The sequence below is a fragment of the Seriola aureovittata genome, chromosome 12 (assembly GCF_021018895.1).
Source record: "Seriola aureovittata isolate HTS-2021-v1 ecotype China chromosome 12, ASM2101889v1, whole genome shotgun sequence".
Lineage (NCBI taxonomy): Eukaryota > Metazoa > Chordata > Actinopteri > Carangiformes > Carangidae > Seriola > Seriola aureovittata.
Window position 1 is genome coordinate 16,807,209 of NC_079375.1, and position 20,451 is coordinate 16,827,659.

The window sequence follows — 20,451 nt, forward strand, 5'->3', positions numbered from 1 at the left end:
CGGTGAGCGTTTCGTTTTGAAAATAAAAGCATATATGGACAAACCAAACGATTTAAATAGTATTTGACTGCACAAATAAATATATCTTAGGCTTCTGTACAGACAATGTGTAATTAATATATATTTATACTCAGTCATATATTTGTATATTCATTTAAAAACATGTTTACTTTTTTTCATATCAATAGGCTCAGTAGACGTTTACTTTGAAATGTGTGTTTAGTCTAAACCGGAAATATTTTTGTCGAATTTGTTACTTCAGTATGCCTCTTTCTATAGTTTAAATTTAAGTTTTCAATTTCAATTTGCTGTTTTAACTTCCATTTTCTTTTTAACATTTCTTATGGTGATATGATTACCTAGAATAAAAAATATAATAACAGTTTATTTGCCTTTTTTAATATTTTTTCTTTTTTACTTAAATTTTATAACTGGGTAAAATTATCCCCCATAAACCCCTTTTGCAAAAGGACTAGTGAGATGCAACACAAAAAGTGGCTGGGAGTTCTCCATATCCATAGTGCCTGTCTTTTTTATTAAAAGTTTCGGCCATAAATACACCATCAACATCCAGCATCTTAAAAATGAAATATAGATATCTCTTAAAAACATCATGAGCTTTACACAGCTTACTTTCATTACATATACCATAGCTTACATACTACAGATAGGAAATCTTAAGTGACAACAAATATACAGTTTACTAAGTTTGGCACATTTACAAAAACTGTGGTAAAAATAATTAGATTTTACAGACAACACATGCACACGCACACACAAAATAGATATCACATATCATACAAAGGAACAAAACATAAAGACTTCATGGTATTTTAAATACAGTTATCCTCCCTCACAACCAGGTGAAGGTGTTTATCTTGACGAGCTACTTATCGACAATGGTGCTGTAACCAGTGTACACAATTCCCACACTAGTTAGTTAGTTTTCTACTACTTTAGATATATGAGACTGCAGGGGTGGACACTGCCCCTCCGGCCACTTATCGTATTATCAATTATCACACAGAGAGAAGGTGATAAGTTACAACCTGTCATACTCATCTTACATAACATTCTGCTCACAGAATCTAATTAGCAATGTCTCTGCTTTTAAGAGGACAACAACGGTTCAAACTTTTTGACATTATGTCTGATAAAGTATATTTAGTCTGGTTTAGGTGAAACATTTTTGTACCTGATGTCAGATGCAATAATTCAATCACAACCCACTCTTCTTTTTTTTTTTTTAGAAATAAAACTAACATAGTAAAATGGTGAAACAAAAACTAAATTGTACCAAAGAAAACTATGTTGGATATTTTAATGTACTCTTTAAATAACAGGGAAAAAAACCCTACGCTCCTTGACAAAAAAGGTGTGAACAGAGGAATTACAGTTCTAATCTCTTGTCTCACATTTTTATAGAGCACAAGAAGACTAACAAATATATCAGTAAGTCAGTTACTTCAGTCATCTTAATGTTCCAATAACGTAGCCTTCAACTCCACTTCTTGAACACTAGAGGGCTCTCCTGGCTTCCTGGTTGTAGGACAGATGCAGAGGGATCCTTTAGAGAAATTAAATCTCCTGGAGTGAGGCGGGAGCAAGTTCTGATGGCACCTCCACAACTAAGTCTTGTGTTCCCAGCATCAGTGTAACATGGCACTCTTTATGTCAGACATTTGCTTCCCAAAGCCTAGCGCTTGATCACCACCTGCTCAAAGGCTCCAGCTGCAACCCTGAAAGAGAATGCCGCAGTGTGTTACATGACAGGAAATGCGGGTGGTTATCTGATCTGGCTGTGGGGCCAGATCACAGTACAGAACTAACACTTTCATGTCCAAAACTATAACTATATTGTGAATTTGAAAGTATCTTTCATTTCAAACAATGGTGACATGTCAAAGATTATTTGTTAGAATCCAAGCTTATTATTTTTGCAATTAATTTATATTTATTGTAAATGCTTGATGCGTGGCACCCACAATCCACAATTACACAATCACACCCACCTTGTGTGCTGGCTTCCCAAAGCTGTACTCCCACCAGGACCAACAAACAAGCTGAGCCCCTCCTCTGCAGCAACACACACACATACACACATTAGAAATAAAGACACTGCCAAAATTTCACATGGTTGGTTTTGAAAATGGCTCACACTTGCTTTCTCAGATTTCTAAAAATAAATGACTATTGATTGGGGGATGTTGTAGGGAAGCTGGTGAGACAGCTGACAACAAACCACGCAGACATAAACGTTACATCTTTGAAAGAACATCCAGGGAGGTAGTTAATAGTTGAAGAGCACTATCAAAAAACGCACTTATAAACTAAAAATGTGTGCAACATTGGTCTCAATGATGAGGGAGAGAGTCTCCAATGTTTAAGATAACTGTCATCTGGTCAAATCTTTAGGGTTTGTAACATGGAAACCACAGGATCTGCAGTTATATGAATACTATTGTGTTTTTCATATAACTGATAAAAATTATACCTTCTGTAGTCCTGAATCAAATAAGCCTAAACATTTAGGTTGGTAAGTATGTGAATATGGTCCATATTCATGTCCAATTTATGATTTGCTATCATAAACATCTCATCATCATTCATCATGTCAAGGAAGTATTAAGAGACATTATGTTGTAATATTGTAACGCGTCAAAGTAATTTGATCCTATCAGCTGGAGGTTAGGAAACTTTCCAAGCCAGCCTCCATAAGTGCACAAAGTTATGGATTAAGCGTACACACCCTCTGCACTGGAGTCCAAGAAGCTGTGGCTGAAATCCTGGCTCTGCAGGATTTTCTCTATTATGTCATCAGCATCCACCCTGGTGGCATCGACTCTCTTCAACTGATTCTCCATTGAGTTCTGTTTAACGGGATGTCTAAAGAAGAAAACAGAAACACAATAAATTATTACAAGTATTAACAAGTCTTTTTCTTTTAATGAAAAGTTTTAAAGTCAGAAAACGGGGAAAGACCTACAGTTATCTATGTCAATTTTAGTATTTTTGTAACTGAGTATATTACCTTGGAACCCTGGCTGGGGTAGAGGGGTGTTCAGGTGCATGGTGACAGGTTGCAGAGACTGGTGGAGTGGACCTGCTCTCCCTCTCTCCTCTCTCTACCTGTTGATCACTGGGTTCGAGGATGCTGCCAATGCCTGTGGAGGCAGATCCTCCTGACGCGCTCCGCCGATGGCTCAGATCTGTTAAACTGGAGTGATTTGAGCTGTAACCTGCAGGACAACAGAAAAATATGTTTATGATTTGTGTAATTGGTGTAAAAATAATTTTTGGGGGATAAGTATCTATTTCTGTGTTTAATACCTGAGATTTTTGACTGCTGACTTGCATAGCTGGATGTTCTGGAGTGACCATACACGACCAGCTCGTCTGGGACTGATACTGATTTCCCTTGAGTCTCTGAAAAAAAGGTATATGTCACTCAGTGGTGAAATCTACAAATCTCAAGTTTTGTTCTAAGACAAAGTAAACACACACCTACATTAAAACTGTTATCCACTGGCACTCTGGGTTCTTCATGGTAAAACTACAGAGGATCAACCTTTAGTTTCATAATGATGCTTTTGATGCTGAGCCTCTTCATTCAGAGGATTTTTGACACATTAGTGTTCACTACTTAATGGTACCTCATGGCAGATAGTTTGTAGAACCTTGTCAAAACTGTCTACCACAAAATATTTGCTTTTGTTAAGAACTGAGAAAACTTAAAGGTCATCTATTGTAGGAAAGAGCAAACTCTTCAAAGCAATAGTATGTATATACATACGGGTGAGTGAATGGGATATGTGCATGACCCCTCCCTTTCTGTCCTCAAGGAGACACTCTGATTCGGCCTGTGGGAGTCCCAGAGTCATGGATGTAGATGGAGGACTGTAGGCAAGACAGGAGGCAGTGAAGTTACTTAGAAGCAAAGTGGTGCCTTTGTGTTACTAAGTGTGGTTAAAAAAGACCTCAATCAGCTGCTTTATCAACAGCGGGTATGTTTACATAGACACTTAAAATTTCACTCTAATCTGATTATAGCCACTATGTGTAGGATTAACAATTTCTCACTTCGGTGAATCATAGTTGTGGGATGGAAAAAAAGGGTCTTAGAAAAACAGTGCACACTGATTGTCAATTGTTCTATGGGCAAAGATTTGCACCATCCAAATCATTTTAGAGATGCTATAATCACATAAAAATTCTGCACATATGGACTTTAATCTACTGTCAAATACAGTAGACAGTAGACAAATCTTGCAACTAAATATTGTTTTATGCTAATGCAATCATCAAACATACCTTTACATGTAAAATTATACTATTTGTAATAACTAAACTCCTGGTATTAGAACACATTAGCAAGCAAAAGACAAAACCAGCAGTCTCTGGCCAAGTTATACATTAGTTATAAGTGCATAAGGAATAAGTGTATTGACAGAATGACAATTATTTGTTAGCAGCTCCTGCTTTTGCAGACATTAACACAGAAAAACCCAACTTCTCTGTTCCTGAGAGTCTATGTTAAACACAGGAATGAGGGCGTAGAGGCAGACAAAGAATAGCAGACAGACAGTGAAAAAAATTTATTGAGCGTCATCTTTCTGCTGTGCTCTGATGTCAATCCTCCACACTCAGTGAGTAACACTGCGTGGGATGAATGACTAGGCTATCCTTGAGTTTACACTTTGGACATCTCCTAGGCAGCAGTGTGTGTATTATTACACTAAGGAGGGGGTAGAAACATGTAAGAATACAGGGAAAGACTTGTGTTGGTTGAAGAAAGCTGACTGTTTGCACATAATACTGCTTTTGCGCGTGATATTACATCACGTCCTTTGTGACAAACTGCTCAACATACAACTCTTGACTTTGGGCAGAGCTGACCACATATGAACTGTTGGTAATTTCTCAGGTTGGGCAGATTAATGTCTGGGCAAGGTGTTATTAGCTCTCAGATAAGGCTGTGATAAGGCCTCGGCTACAAAATAATACAAAATAACTTTGAACTCTTGGGGTGTGGGTAGGAGATTGCGTTTTCAGTTTGGTGACAGACAGGATGTGATGAAAAAACTTTCCTCTGTGGTTAGGTGCAGACTTTTACTCACGCAGACAACACTTGCATAATAACCACAACCATAACGTTTTCAGTTTAAACTAAATAAAACTAAACTAAATTAAACAAGTCATGACTTCCTTAGTTACAATTTTCAAGTTGAATACTAAAGTACTTAGACTTGATGAGGATGAATGAAAGAAATGATGAATAAGGTCAAGAAGAGCTCTTACGTTTTAAAACAGGGGTCCCCAGACATAAGTTGCATGGTGATGACAACCTGTAACAAAAAAAGAAGAACAGTACTTCCAGTTTTAGGCTGACAAGCAACTGTACCTGTGAGGCAGAAAAAAGTTTGCTTTTCCTGTGGTTTCACTGGGTTTCTGTTATCTACAGTTTAGAATAAGAGTCGAGAAATGTAAGCTGCTTGTAGCTCTGTGCCTGAGGAAGAATCTACATATTTTAAATTTGTTCCCATGGTTCCCATGGCTCAGGTAGTTCATAAATACAAGCTCAGGCATGTCTTGCATCAGCTATCAGGACATTCAGCTTTCTATCCATGGCATGATTAAGAACTGGTGACTTGCTTTAGAGCTACACACTTTTGCAAATATATGCAGTTTGCTTATCATGTACAAACACATTATTGGACCGTACCAAAAACATTGGTGTTGTGCTAGAGATGCCTAAGGGCATTTCCCACACTATTTAAAGGAGGACTTTGGAGCTGTGTGTTGCTTCACCAACATACCTTGAGAATTGAGTTGTCCTGTCTGGTGTTCTTTGTGTCATATCCCTCTAAGAGACACCGTCGTGTAGTGCTGCCAGACCCAGCAAACTCTGACAAGTTCAAGTCAGCAAAGCCCAGCTGTACACAAGAGAAATCAGTTTGAACTCTTTAGCAGTCAGCTTAAAGGTTAAATACAGATTTTACTCTACTCCCTACTACTCTAATTTAAACTGTATTGAATAGTAACAGTGCAGTTTTCTCTGCTGAAGTGCTTAAGAATGCCAAACCAAAGCATCATCCTATGATAATGTGGTGTTATAAAACACACAGTAATATTCATTTAAAGAAATCCATCCCAGTTCAGATTAAGGGAAACACACTGCAGGTGTCTGAGATGGGACCTTCAATACCTGAGAAATCAGATAACTTAATTCTTTAACCTGTCACTTAAGTTATTGGTTAACATGGAGTACGTTTTGTTTTACTGATTCTTTTAATCAGTAACCAAAGCCGGAAACTAGAAATAAAACATTCTTAGCACACAGACTCACCTCACTGAAACGTCCTCTAAGGGCAACTGAAGGCCGACTTTTTATCACATAAATTTCATGATAAGATTGTTCTAATGGGTCACTGATACTTAGGCTGCTATGTTTACAACAATTAGAAGATACAGACTACAGATTTTTGAAGAGAAGTATTACCTTTGCAAACGTTTTTCCACCCTTCAACTCCTAAAATGACAAAAACACAAAAATAAATGAGGTGCATTTGCATTTGTTTGTTTCTATAACACACAACTATTTTCATTAAAACATTTGTGAGTCCTTGCAGAGTGACCTTTGTCTGCACAGCACACTTAGTAGCTATGATATGGTTACAAACTAAAAGTGTTTCTGATCTTATAAACATAAACATTTGCGTAGCACATTCAAGTCTCAGTTAACTGCATGTACTCTACTATGGAAAACACTTACAATGCATGTTTGTATCGACAAAACAGAGCTTGATGGCAGAAAAAAATGTCCTGTACCTTGCGCACAGACACCCGGCACACACAGGGGTCTAGTACACCTGTCCCAACATTGGCACTCATCTTACACATAAAAGAGAATCTCTTCTTCCAGTGTACACAGTTGGCTTGGACTGGCTCCCTGTGAGAGAAACACATTTAGACGCATTAGTTCATACAGAGACCAAAACACACAGGCATACTGGAAACTGAAAGAACAGACATTAAGTATGTACAATAGAGAGGATGTGTCCCTGAATCATCAGGAGTAGTGAAAGCTGAGGTTTTACGTGCTTCTAATTATACTCAAAATATGTAGAAGAATGTAGTGAGTGATATTTTTTAAATTTGATCTGTGAAGTCAGTTCATGATCTTCCTAGAGGTTTTAAGTTATCTCATACAAAGTTATTTAAAGTAATATCCTATACAAACAATTTTTAATTCCAACTGGTCCTATATGCGCAATACTTATGTGTGAAGGATGGCCTAACTTCTGTGATGGGTGTTCTTGCTGTACTTGGCTTATTAATTAAAAGAAGGCATTGATTGTGATTTTGTGGTATTTTAGTAAAGCTGACTTCACAGGGCACATACAGGATGCACAGTAGACAATGCTGATCACTGTTTACACCAGAGTTTATAGGGACACAGTTACCATGGCAAAGTAATGAGGACTAGCGGTTGACATAAGCTGTGCCCGTGTCCGTTTTTTCCAGAGTGACTCATTTAAGTGCTACGGGCAGTTATAATCATAGACCCGAGGGAATTAAGATGGTATGCTCCTTTGCAATGGAAGGAAATTCTGTTTTTTGTTTATGACAAAACAATAGGCAATAGATAGATAACATAAACATAAATAGTCGAAATATCTGTTAAACAGCCTCCAACTATTATTATTATTCAACTGTTGACTGAACTAGTCAAGCCGACAGTTAACTTACAGAACGTGTTGCTTAGCAACTGCTTGGTAAACTGTGTAACGTTAAACATCGTTTAACACAAAAAAGACTGCCGTATCGCCACTTCTTAAAAATGTGTGTATATTATTGAACTATTTAGCGTCAATGGCTCATTTAAAATCATGTTAAATCACGGCCCCTGGGTTGTACTGTCCTTGCACTCCGCAGCAAGTCTTCAACTGTTGGAAAGATAAGTTAGTACTACTATGTTAGTACTACGTTTAAAGGTTAGATAGGTTAGCTTATAGCTAGCTACTGTTGTGTAGCCTAACATGAACTAGTTACACATTGGTCTAAATGCTGTAGACTGTCGTTGTCAAAAAAGAAGCAAAGCCGAGACAAGAAAAGCTCAACAGTTGTCCAAAGAAAACTGAGGGGGGCCTTAAACTGGCCAAAACAAGTTTCACTTAAATTTAACTTTAGCTTGTTCCAACAAGTGAACTGCTGCTATAAATAGCAAAAATTCTTACCGAGTCGACTGTTCGGCAAAGCCTCCATCTAAGAGTCTGACTTTACAGAATAAAACTCCGTTCACGAAGGGAACCGATGACAGCTCCTCCAAGTCGAAGTCTACTTTAAATTTAAATCTCTTCTTCTTCATAAGAATGAATGACATGATGTTTGCTAAACGTTGGTGACAGTGTGGGACACAGCTGAAGTGGAGAAGCTGTCAGACAGCTGTACACTGAACCTGTGCTCACTCAGCTGTTCCTGGCTGCTACTGTGTTGCTGTAGTCGGACTCGGCAGACACGATTCAAACTTCAAATCTCCTCCTTCCCACCCACTGAAAAATATAACTCATGACACAAGGGGAATTCTGTGATTTGATTGGACACTGAAGCTGCACGAAAAAAGATAATTACAGGCGTCACGTTTATAATAGTTGGGATGTCCACTTCACGTTTCACAGCGTGACTGAAACTCATTCAAAACTCCCACTGACAGGAGAAACACTACTTTTCCCGTAACCAGCAAAAGCTACAGTAAAACGTTAATACAGTCAAAAAAGAAGTAGGAAAATATCATTTAGCAGGCATGTGACAAAAACAAGAAATTAAGTGCAAAAGAGGCATATCATTGAAAAACTGTTACATTATTCTTAAAAAGCAAACCATACTTACACACATTTCTCAAACATAAGGATATAGAGCTGTAGTCACCTCAGCTTTCATAGTTTTATTTTCATGTTTTCATACTTTTTTCTTTTTTGTGTCAAAGCTGTAATTCTCCGTAACATGTTATAACCTGTTATAATAGGCTACAGTTTATGTTTCTGAATATCTTAACTATGTGGTGGTAGAGGTGGAAGAAGTAATTGTGCCCTTTTTAAAGCAGCAATGCCACACTGTAAGAATACCCGATTACATCAGTTGTTTACTCAAAAGTACAGAATTATCAGAAAAATGTGCCTAAAATAGCAAAAGGCCCATTGTACAGAGTGGGCCCTTTCAAAGATAACAACAACAATAATAATAATAATAATAATAAACTAAACACCTATAGAGAATCAGAGACACAAATTTACCAGTAAAATTAAAATGAAATATCTATTTTGTTGAAAGTTTGGTGGATTGTTGAGGAGCCCTCACTCTTTTTCTTGCATGCATCAGCCTTTATGCGATGAAACGCCGCCCTCTAGCGATTACCTTCTCGCCTTGTAGGAAATACTATGCTACGGTTTTCAAACGACACGTCCTTCTAGATGAAGAGATTAAATTTCCTCTATAATGCATCTCCACATATCACACGGATTAAGCGCAGAGTAACAAATAGTAAACATCACTACTAGACGCAGAAGACGGATTATGTCAGTGGTTGATCGAGGGGTTGTTTATTTCACCACTTTTCTATTTTACCATCTTTCCTGCTTTTCCGTAGAAAACATCGAGTAAGCTACGTCGCCTCATTGCTCCGCCCTCGGTTACTGCAGTTGCCCTGAAACTCCACGGATCTCACCTCTGCACGGGACCGTCTGCACATTAAAGTCACTGGAAACTCGCTCTTTTCATCGCGAACAACGGGCTCATATCGGGATCTCAACAGGCCCTATGAATGATTACAGCATGGAGTAATAATATCCTGACCGCACTCTGCTTGCACATTAGCCCTACAATGTATCAGACGTTGCGTGCGGCTTTACTATCAAACGCCCGGTGCTGGGATGCCGACAGTGAGAGGTCATACCAGGACCTGTTTGAAAGGCTCGATACCAATAAGGATGGGAAGGTGGATGTCGCTGAATTGCGAGCGGGCCTGAAGGCGATGGGCATATTCAGGCAGGGCGCTGCACAGGTAAAATGTCAGGGGCCATGGGAAGGAGTTGGCCTGCTCGTTTTGCATGAAATTCCTCAGCAGTGTGATTATCTGGCTGTGTGTGTGTGTGTGTGTGTGTGTGTGTGTCTCATGGAGGCAAATGAACCACTAGATTTGATATCTCTTTTCTGCAGAAAATAGTGTCGTCTGGTGACCAGAACAAAGATGGGAGTCTGGACTTCAAGGAGTTCACCAGATATCTGAAGGAGCACGAGAAGAAGCTGTGGCTGACATTTAAGAGTCTGGACATAAACGACGATGGTAAGTAATGAGTGAAGTGTTTTGCAGCTTGTTCTCGCATGAACAGTGAATGCTTACAAAGCCACATGTCCACTGTTTATCCTGGTGCATATTACAATAGAGGTTTTTATGTTGTATTAGGGCGCATTGATGCCTCAGAGATCCAGCAGACCCTTGGCGAGCTGGGCATGGATTTGAGCAGAGAGGATGCCCTGAAAATCTTACAGAGGTTTGACCTCCACTTCCACTCATTGTAACATGTTTCTATGTACAGTTTGACCAAAAATATTTCCTGTGTGTGATTCTGAGGCTGTCATCCGGATCACGGTTATTATCAATACAGTGTACTGCAACATAATAAGCCACCAGTTCATAGGTTAAGAGTTTTCTCTGTGTTTCCTTAGTATGGACATTGATGGCACCATGATGGTGGACTGGAATGAGTGGAGAGAACACTTCCTGTTATACCCTGGCCACAACCTGGAAGAGATCATACGCTACTGGAAACACTCCTCGGTAAAGGACATATACACACAAACACTCCCATATACAGTCTGCGGACATACACAATGGCAACTGCAGTGGAATAAATCACGTGCAGTCTAGTCCTCGTGTTAGATATTATGGATTTTCTCTGCAGACAAAATTTTGGCAGTAGCTTTGAGAGACTAGACTGTCCACGATAATCAAGTCACAGGACTACTCTGCTTCACTCAGCTTGCTCCTCAACCTCCTCGTGCAAATAACGATGTCACTGACTGGTTTGTTACATGTGCTGCAAAAGATTTTAGCTCCGACACGAGCCAAACAGGTCGTCTCTTGATGGATAATGTGTCAGAATGTTTGGAAATCCTCTCTGCACTGCACATGAATGGTGTCTTTGGTAACAAGACGAGACAGAACTGCATTCTCGCACCATATATTTGACATAGTAGCGAACCCAGGACACTTAACTAAAGCCCTTGTGTCTCCCTGTAGCGTTGCATTAAATTGCCACCGCACCACGTTTGGCACAGAGACCTTTATGCTTTTGGAAAAACATTGGACATGTTTATTTGAAACAGCTAAAGCATGCGAGATGAGGGTTCAGTCAGCTCAGTGATTATGATTTCACAAGCAGTTCTAGCCAACGGATAAGGAGCTCATTGTTTGTCTTCATTGTTTGTTTGTTTAAAAAAACAGCACTTTTTTGCTTTTAGCTGTTTGGCATTTTTGCATAAGTTAACAAATGCACAGTGAAAAATGTTTGTGGCCTCTGGCTGAAACCTTACATTCAAGGTTTTATAAATGTTCTCCTCTCTTCAGTGCACAAGTTGCCCACTTGCCCACGAAAAAACAGTTGTTGCATCAATGTGAAAACAGACCTCAAAAGGGGAAGTGCTCAGTTGGCTTGTGACGTTTTTTTGTTTTTTTTTGTTACATTGTCAACCACACAAAGAGACTCTATGTGATATGTACACTCCTGAGAGATACATTCTCAAAGGCAAAAATAATTCTAATATAACAGAGTATACTGTATGTGTTTATAGCACTGCCAGTGTCCATATATTTTAACATTAAGTGGTGAATACATGTGCTCTTGTCTTCACTAGGTGCTGGACATAGGTGACAGCCTTGCCATCCCTGATGAGTTCACAGAAGAAGAGAAGAGCTCAGGCCGCTGGTGGAAGCAGCTCTCTGCCGGTGCAGTGGCGGGGGCCGTCTCTCGCACCGGCACCGCCCCTCTGGATAGGGTGAAAGTCTTCATGCAGGTGAAATATATTTTTATACATAAATATGTGAAGGCCAAATGTATCCTGTTCTTTAATAGATGCATGTGCAAATGTCCTGTATGTTTGATCATTTTTTACTGCAGGTTCACTCCTCTAAGACCAACAAGATCAGCCTGGTAGGGGGCTTCAAACTGATGATAACAGAGGGAGGTCTAACGTCACTGTGGAGAGGAAATGGAATCAATGTTTTAAAGATTGCACCTGAGACAGCGATCAAATTTATGGCATATGAACAAGTAAGAGACTGTCTCTGTAAAGCAAAGCAATTTTACATATTTGATATTATTTATTACATGTTTATGTAATAAACGCTGGTTGGCGGAGGCATACAACTGCCAGGGAGTAATTCTAGTCTGGCCATATGTTTTTTGTTGCAGTATAAGAAGTTGTTATCATCAGAGGGAAAAAAGATTGAGACGCACAAGAGGTTTATGGCTGGTTCTATGGCTGGGGCCACAGCGCAGACAGCCATCTACCCAATGGAGGTAAAACAACTATTGCATCACTTTCATCACACAGCCTCATTCACGGAATGCATTAAAATGAAATGAATCCAGCTCTTTAAGAGTTTTTCCCACAAACCTCAAAAATACCACACAAATCATCTGAATCTGTACAGGCAGAGTGCCTCAATTTAATTTTCTTCTGTACTGTTAAGGTATTGAAAACTCGACTGACTCTGAGAAAGACCGGCCAGTATGGAGGGGTGTTTGATTGTGCCAAGAAGATCCTGAGGAAGGAGGGGGTCAAAGCTTTCTACAAGGGCTACATTCCAAACTTACTGGGCATCATTCCCTATGCAGGGATAGACCTCGCTGTTTATGAGGTATGCAGTCTGTGATATTTCACAACAGAGTGCACTTTGTTAAATTAACTCATTCACATGCACAATAAACCAATTAATCTTTTACTGCAGGAATACATTATATTTAATCAGAGAAATATATTTCTGTGTTATGCTGATGTGTCCCAGAGTCTAAAGAACACTTGGTTGTCGTACCACGCCAAGGACTCGGCTAACCCTGGAGTTCTGGTGTTGCTGGGCTGCGGGACCATCTCCAGTACCTGTGGCCAGCTGGCTAGCTATCCACTCGCACTGGTACGCACACGAATGCAGGCACAAGGTAAAAGAAATCTAACATTTGATAACAGTGATCACAAAAATTACATGACTATTTTTCACTATAGGCAAGATGCTTATGTGGAGACAAAGTTCTGTAAAGGTATCTGATACTTTATATAAACATATACTTTAGAGCTAACATAATGTAAGTGGGCTTCACTAGAGAAGGAAATTCCGCTCTCATTTAATTCACTTCCTGAGATGAATTTACAGTTTAAAGTACTTTCTGGTGTGAGGTATGGACAATAAATTGTCCACACAAACTGATAAATCATAATTGCATAAATACTAAACTGTCTCTTTAAGAGGTGAACACTACATCCAGATAAATCTGGATATAATAAGACATTTTAAGAAATGTGCAGACCAGCTCAGTATAGCCGTCTCTTCCATACAGCACAGGAATAAAAAGTGAGCTTTTGGACACAACACTGCCTCCCTAACTGAGTGTTTCTTTGCAGCGTCTCTGGATGCATCAGACCAGCCCTCCATGAGTTCTCTAATGAAGAAGATTGTAGCCAAAGATGGGTTTTTTGGACTCTACCGCGGCATCCTGCCAAACTTTATGAAAGTCATTCCTGCTGTCAGCATTAGCTACGTGGTTTACGAGTACATGAAGACTGGCTTAGGAATCTCCAATTGATGGTGTAAGCAATTAAAAAAAAAAGAACATTTACTGTATTTGTCAGACTTGAAAATGTCTGCAATAACTCCAAGAAAACAGGTGGACATCAAACATACAGAGCATGACGTCCACCATCTGGCACAGGAGTTCAGTGGATGGAAAACTGCATGTATCCCAATAAGGGTTGTCTGTCAGTAGCTGAAGCATTTATCATTTGTCTTGAGCATGCTTTAATTTTTATCCTGCTGTTACACATAACACAATCCTCAAGTTTATACACTCTCCAAAACAATACTTGACACAAACACAGTACTGCACATAAAACATGCATTCAAATAGAAATTATAATACACAACAGTTGTTTAGTCTATCCTACTGTTATTCTTTTAAAACTGTGATCAACCAAAATGGTAGCTCAGTGGCACATACTGTTCTTTGTTCACAAAGAAAACACTTTCTCACAGCAGACTTAATGTCTTATTTTAACACAGAATGAGGAAAATTACATGATGCCAGTTTAAGTGTATAAATCCACTGTTAAGGGTTATTATAACACTTTTTCTAAGTTGTAAAGATCTGCCGTAGAGTGACATCAGCTCCAGACAAAAAAATAACTGGCCCTGAAAAATCAATACTTGTTAACACTGGAATACTGTGTGCATGACACACACACGTCTTGTGCAATATGAAAATCACTAATTCCACATTCTGTGTGTTATCTCATGATCATTTAAATGTGCCTTACAGCCACTTCATGTGAACTTTCTGACATCATCAGATGTTTTTTTTTACTATATATAGGTATACTGTATGTCTGTAGTGTACATATATATATATATTCATACATCTTTTTGTAGTTATGATTATTTATGGGTTTTAATAATGGTTTCTACCATTCAACATGATAACATTTAAAAAAAAAAAAAAAAAGTAATACTTAATACTTATTAGACTGAAAAGCTTGTAAGAAGCATGTTTTTGTCTTGCGTCTCTTCCAGTCTCCTATCCCTGAACACACACACACACACACACACAAACCAAGGTGGTGGGAAGATGACAATCAGCCTATTGTCTTCAGTATAAGTTATGTTAATGTGGATTTTAAGAACTAAAACTAAAATACTTGATTTAATACCCGTTAACCTGAAAGTGTGGAAACTTCACACTGTAGTTTAACGTGTTTTTTTGTGGGAAGCTTACTTGAAAACAATGGTTCAGTCATGTGAAGTTCAGCCCCTCGGAGTGGAGATCACTGGCTTGAAGATTATTGAGATGAGTTAACAGTTCCATCTAGTGGTTAATAAAGACAGAAAATGTGGAACAAATTCAATGGCATTGGTGTGTGTCAGTAACATTTAAATAAACCAGATCGTAATATTATTTTGGACCTTTAACCTTTTTGTCCTTCAGTATATTAGTGTTAGTGAAGTATTAGACTTATTAATTTGTATCCCACTATGTAGCTCAACAAAATGTAGCCTATACAAGCAGGGCTAATAAAAAATATGGGCAGCAACAGATGACAGAGAAATTGTTGTGAGAAAGCAGATAGAATGCTGAGTCAGAAGAAGAAAGACTGGGAATATTCCATCTTTGTATGTGGTTTTTACATTATTATGTTCATCTCAAATGATGGATTTTATTTTATTCATTATTCAATGATTCTTTAAGCACAGAATAAATGAGACAAAAATAATTAATTAGGTCAGTTAACCTAATAAATCAATGCGGTTGAGCATATAAATCTGGAAAGTAATTTTGCACAGCATAAAGACATAACAAATACCATATATGTCTGATTTATAGTAACAGAGAGAAATCTATGCCTTAATAAGACACTATCCTCCAGGAGGAGGATCACAGTAAGGTCAAACAGGCAACCAAAACAATAACTGCAGAGTTTAACCCAGAATTTATCCTATGGAGACAAATATCCACTCCACTTACAAATTATAACAAATTTGAATTTGAAGATCAACATTAATAACATTAATATGAATATTTATATTCATATTATTATACCAATATTATATTAATATAATATTTATATTCATATTATCGTTGCTATTAATAAGTTGAGGTAAAAGAGATCATCAAATATCACTCTGCCCAGCCGAGCACTACATAATTCTCCTTGAATCATAATACCTGTCTAGGTTTATAATTCTCCTTGAGTATAGTACGTGTAATCTCATCATATCTGTATTCTATTTGTGTGATAATATCTGTAAACGACATTCACCCTTCTAGTTGGAAGTGTTTACAAAGTTTGCGTTTCCTCACAGACTGCTGATAGGTTAACTGTCGAACTCATTTTGTCCTAGCCGCACACCGTAGTTGGGGCACCAGGGCGCTGCAGTTGTTAGAAAGAGGTGAGTCCTCCGCTATAAACAAACTGCAGAATAACAGCAGCTGGGATCGGTGAGTTTGTCCGGCCTGTCGTTGTTACATGGTGAATATGCTCAGTTTCCATCGCGTTATCTCAATCGACATCGACATTGTAAATAAGACAAATAGCTAGCTAGCTAGCAGTTAGAAAGTGACAGCTAGGGGCTAGCTAACTGTCAGCAGCAGCTAAAAATATTCTCCTGTCGAAGTAATCTTCAGTGGGCACAGCTGAACAGACAGCGGGGAGACTGTGGGAGGTTACAGCTAGTAAGCTGCATGCTCTGAACTACGGTGTATTAGTCTGTGATGTGACGTCAGTTTGGGAAACTTGTTGCTTGTGCTCTGCAAGTCTGACAGGATGACTGTATTAACGCGAAGTGGTTATTGTGGTCTGATCTGTTCTGCCAAATCCGGGTTCACAGTTACCGGGCAGCCACAGTTTCTTACTCGTATCTGGGTAGCCCGTCGGTCGATGAGCCTTTTAGCCTTTCTGGAAAGCCGTTTAGCCTTTTGAGTGAACCAGACTGCTGCTCATCATGTTCACAGTTGATGTATCTTGAAAGTTTTACCCATTCCAACATACAACTAATGTTGGTTGTCATTTCATCATATCATCATATCATATTTAGCACACACAATAGGCTGTGGCCAGCACCAGTTTGTGCCTGTAATGTATTGTCATTACATTGTTATAAATACATGCGAGGTGCAAACTGGGCCTACTGCCATGGTTGTTAACTCACTATAATTCTTCTTCATATTGATAATGTATTGTAATCGGTTGTTTTGCATAGATAGCATTGGTCTAACATGAAAGCAAGTGAACATATAAGGAAATAGCAGAACAGGTACCCGCAGGGCTGTTCAGCTTTTATAGAGATTCATCAGTGACTTTGTCCACCCATTGTGGACAAACTCCTTATCAGCTTTATAGAGGTTTTAAAGCAAGACATGAAATTAACACCAGCTATCATGTTGTTCATTACTGATTCTGTCTTACACTCTTTGTTGAATTTTTAATTGGCTTCCTAGTCTCTAAATGGTACATCTTGATTACAATTAAATTAGTTTATGGGTTGTCTTTTCTTTCCAGTAGCGCCGTAAATAGTGAAGCATAATGGGCAACACAAGTGATAGGGTGTCTGGAGATCGCCATGGAGCCAAAGCCCACCGCTCGGACAGTAGCGGCAGTCACAAAGACCAAGAACACAGCAGCAAGATGGTGGACAGCACAGATGACCCCAACATCTTCAACACCCATGGGCCTGAGTCCAAGGTACTACTGGAAAAATACAGATTATCGTGCAGAGCCTTGTTTGCTCTGCAAGAACACCTCTAAGATTTCAGTGGCATGCATTAGCTTTGATTTTTCTAAGATTGTAGTTAAAATCTGCAACAAATTGCCTTTAGGCATTAGGAGAGAAAGAATTCACCCCAGATCTGGATGACCTGGTGAAGCCTGGTCCTCAGGCTCGACCCACTGTGATCCGATGGGCAGGTGGAGGGAAGGAGGTCTACATAGCTGGTTCCTTTAATAACTGGGGCACAAAGATACCGCTAAATAAGAGGTAAAAAGGATTGTTTTTTTGCCATAGATGCCAGCAGTTTCACTGCCTTATATGGATGACCATATATGCCATTTACCTCAGCTGTACCCTAGCCTCAACCCCAGCCCAGTATTGCACTTATTCTTTTTCTCTTCCTCTGTTCAAAGTCATAATGACTTTGTAGCGATCCTGGACCTGCCTGAAGGAGAGCACCAGTACAAGTTTTTTGTAGATGGGCAGTGGGTCCACGATCCCTCTGAGGTACAACACCATTGTCTTGTTCTTGTCATTTTCATGTTACTAGTTCATTAAGTTCTTTCTTTCACCACTTAAATTGAAATGTAGAAAAAAACTTATAATATGTATGTTCTCATAATTTTGATCTCAAAAAGTTCAGTTTCAGACTCTGAATTTTGGCGTGCTGAAAAGATAGAAGAAAGTTATAAACATGAAAGGATAGAAGCCTCTAAAGAAATTAAGACATTATAAAAGAGATCAACAAGAAATTGACAGGATAATCTAATCCATTTCAAACCCCTAAGGTGCCGACTGATATTGTTTATGTTGCTACTGTCATGTTATTTGGTCTGCAAAAACACAGAAGCTCCTACCAATAACTGCATTTTAAGTCTCTCAGATATCCAGGGAAATGTGTGAAGAGTGTTTGATCATGACCTCTGGGATCATTTCTCTTTTGCAGCCAGTGGTAACCAGCCAGCTCGGCACCATCAACAACCTGATCCAGGTGAAGAAGTCTGACTTTGAGGTGTTTGATGCCCTGCAGGTCGACTCTCTGGAGTGCTCAGACACATCAGGTCAGCCTGCATCCAGACTGTTTATACTTGTTCTCATTTAGCGAATGACATTGCATCAGTTAATCAATAGTTACTGGAAAATTATTATGCTATTATTATGTTCCAATTCAGCTCATACAAACAGACCTGAATGGTTTGGAAATGTATGAAAAATGAATATGAATAGTCTTAGGAACTGGGTAGAATGTACATTGTTCTTGTGAATATTTGTTGTTTTTGTACTCTGGCCAGCAGCTGTCAGCATTTTCACAGTAAACAGTGACAACAAAACAACAGGAAAATTTGAAGAAATGTCGAAATCTTATTAGTCGTGTGATTGTCTCTGTTGTTTGTTCACAGATCTGTCCAGCTCCCCTCCAGGTCCATATGGACAGGAACAGTACATCTTCAGACCCGAGGAGCATTTCAAAGCCCCACCGATACTCCCTCCTCACCTCCTTCAAGTCATACTCAACAAAGACACCAATATATCTGTAAGTGTCTGCACCTTTCCCTTTGCCACATCTCCCTATTTACAACTCTGATTTTATACTTTATTTTCTTCAGGCCTTGATTTACCTTGTCTTTATTTTTGCTGGTGACAGGCAAGGTTTCTTTCTATCTGCACATCTGTCTGTTTTCTTAATTTCTTCAAATTTGGCACAAACATTCACTTGGACTCAACGATGAAGTGATTATATTTTTGTGGTCAAAGGTCACTGTGACCTGTGGCCATAACTCACAAATTCATAGGCTAATTATGACACAATTCAACACAAATGTATGGCAGGATAAAACATTATAACATACATTTTTTATCCAAATAGTCTAAGGTCAACTTCATTGTGAAATGATAATGTTCTTCAAATGTTCTGGCCATTTTTCTGTGCTGTAACTCAGGAACAGAAGGGGGAGTTGTGATATTTCCTGCAACTTGGCTGGCTGGTGGAGGTGGTAATTTTAGTCTGATTTTATTTCGTAACTTTTTCTCTTTCCTCTGTCTTGTCAGTGTGACCCTGCCCTGCTGCCTGAACCCAACCACGTCATGCTAAATCACCTGTACGCTCTCTCAATAAAGGTAGGTTTTACTGGAAACAGCTGAAACACTTCTCATTCTTCTCACTCTGTTTATCCGTGGGTTTGGATCCCACTAACGGCAGCTTGTCTGTGCATTGTTTTTCTCTCTGTGTAGGATGGAGTGATGGTGCTGAGTGCGACTCACAGATACAAGAAGAAATACGTCACTTCTCTGCTTTACAAGCCTATCTAAACCTCAGCTTGGGTGCTCCACAGTGCTTTTAGAAAGCAGCCTGTTTGTATTCTGCTGTTTCTTGTTTTTTTGTATCATTGCATTTAGCCAAATCTTGCACTGAAACAAGTTTACAGGTGAGCTCAAGGCCGTGACTTTGGCTTGGTTTTTTTTTTTTTTTTAAAAAGGTTGCACTTCTGTCTACATAGGGCTGTGAACAAAAGTAGCGAAGTGTGTGTGAGTAGGGTCCCAGCAAGAGATGAAAACCATACTGTGGCTTTTACATTTGACATCTACAGACAGATAAGAGACTGATTAAATCACTGTGTGTATCATGTGTGTTTGCTGCACAATGTGATTATATGCATGTTCGTGTGTAAAAAGCTGATTTTTCTTTGGGTCCGTATCCATATCATATGTCACTTTGGCAGGTAGAGGATCTGTAAGTGATCTGTTTCATGAGTGAGGGATACCGAGCGTTTCTGGTGGGGATTGACAGTTTGATTTTAAAGTGTTGTGTCGTCATATCCACCTTTTAACTGATTCAGTTAAGTGTTTAACTAACTGACTTGACGTTTCTCTTGGAAAGTGCATGCAAAATCACAGACTGACTTGATGAGGTCATTTTAGAG

General features: G+C 39.0%; 3 protein-coding genes across 8 annotated transcripts; 2 read left to right on the forward strand and 1 right to left on the reverse strand.

Moving 5' to 3' along the window:
* Positions 1-514: 514 nt before the first annotated feature.
* LOC130178964 (EEIG family member 2-like) lies at positions 515-8,485 on the reverse strand. Its single transcript, XM_056391619.1, has 11 exons — positions 8,238-8,485; positions 6,829-6,949; positions 6,500-6,529; positions 5,817-5,933; positions 5,299-5,345; positions 3,794-3,897; positions 3,331-3,426; positions 3,032-3,239; positions 2,750-2,886; positions 2,013-2,076; positions 515-1,739 (listed from the first exon to the last, which is right to left on the reverse strand). The coding sequence occupies exons 1-11, from the start codon at positions 8,381-8,383 to the stop codon at positions 1,697-1,699; spliced, it is 1,113 nt and encodes a 370-aa protein (XP_056247594.1). The 5' UTR covers positions 8,384-8,485; the 3' UTR covers positions 515-1,696.
* Positions 8,486-9,425: 940 nt separating this feature from the next.
* On the forward strand, positions 9,426-15,221 carry LOC130178249 (mitochondrial adenyl nucleotide antiporter SLC25A24-like). Its single transcript, XM_056390317.1, has 10 exons — positions 9,426-10,060; positions 10,216-10,342; positions 10,463-10,550; positions 10,726-10,837; positions 11,914-12,072; positions 12,177-12,329; positions 12,471-12,578; positions 12,752-12,919; positions 13,067-13,217; positions 13,678-15,221. The coding sequence occupies exons 1-10, from the start codon at positions 9,821-9,823 to the stop codon at positions 13,857-13,859; spliced, it is 1,488 nt and encodes a 495-aa protein (XP_056246292.1). The 5' UTR covers positions 9,426-9,820; the 3' UTR covers positions 13,860-15,221.
* An 883-nt stretch (positions 15,222-16,104) lies between these two features.
* Positions 16,105-19,997, forward strand: prkab2 (protein kinase, AMP-activated, beta 2 non-catalytic subunit). 6 transcript variants are annotated; one of them, XM_056392396.1, is made up of 8 exons: positions 16,105-16,213; positions 17,326-17,505; positions 17,640-17,797; positions 17,944-18,037; positions 18,477-18,591; positions 18,931-19,064; positions 19,580-19,648; positions 19,763-19,997. In XM_056392396.1, exons 2-8 carry the CDS (start codon positions 17,347-17,349, stop codon positions 19,838-19,840), a joined length of 807 nt encoding a protein of 268 aa, XP_056248371.1. In that variant the 5' UTR covers positions 16,105-16,213; positions 17,326-17,346; the 3' UTR covers positions 19,841-19,997. The 6 variants fall into 6 exon arrangements, with proteins under 6 accessions (XP_056248371.1, XP_056248368.1, XP_056248369.1 ...); XM_056392393.1 differs by having other exon boundaries at positions 16,168-16,293; positions 17,323-17,505; XM_056392394.1 differs by having other exon boundaries at positions 16,173-16,213; positions 17,323-17,505.
* Positions 19,998-20,451: the final 454 nt, after the last annotated feature.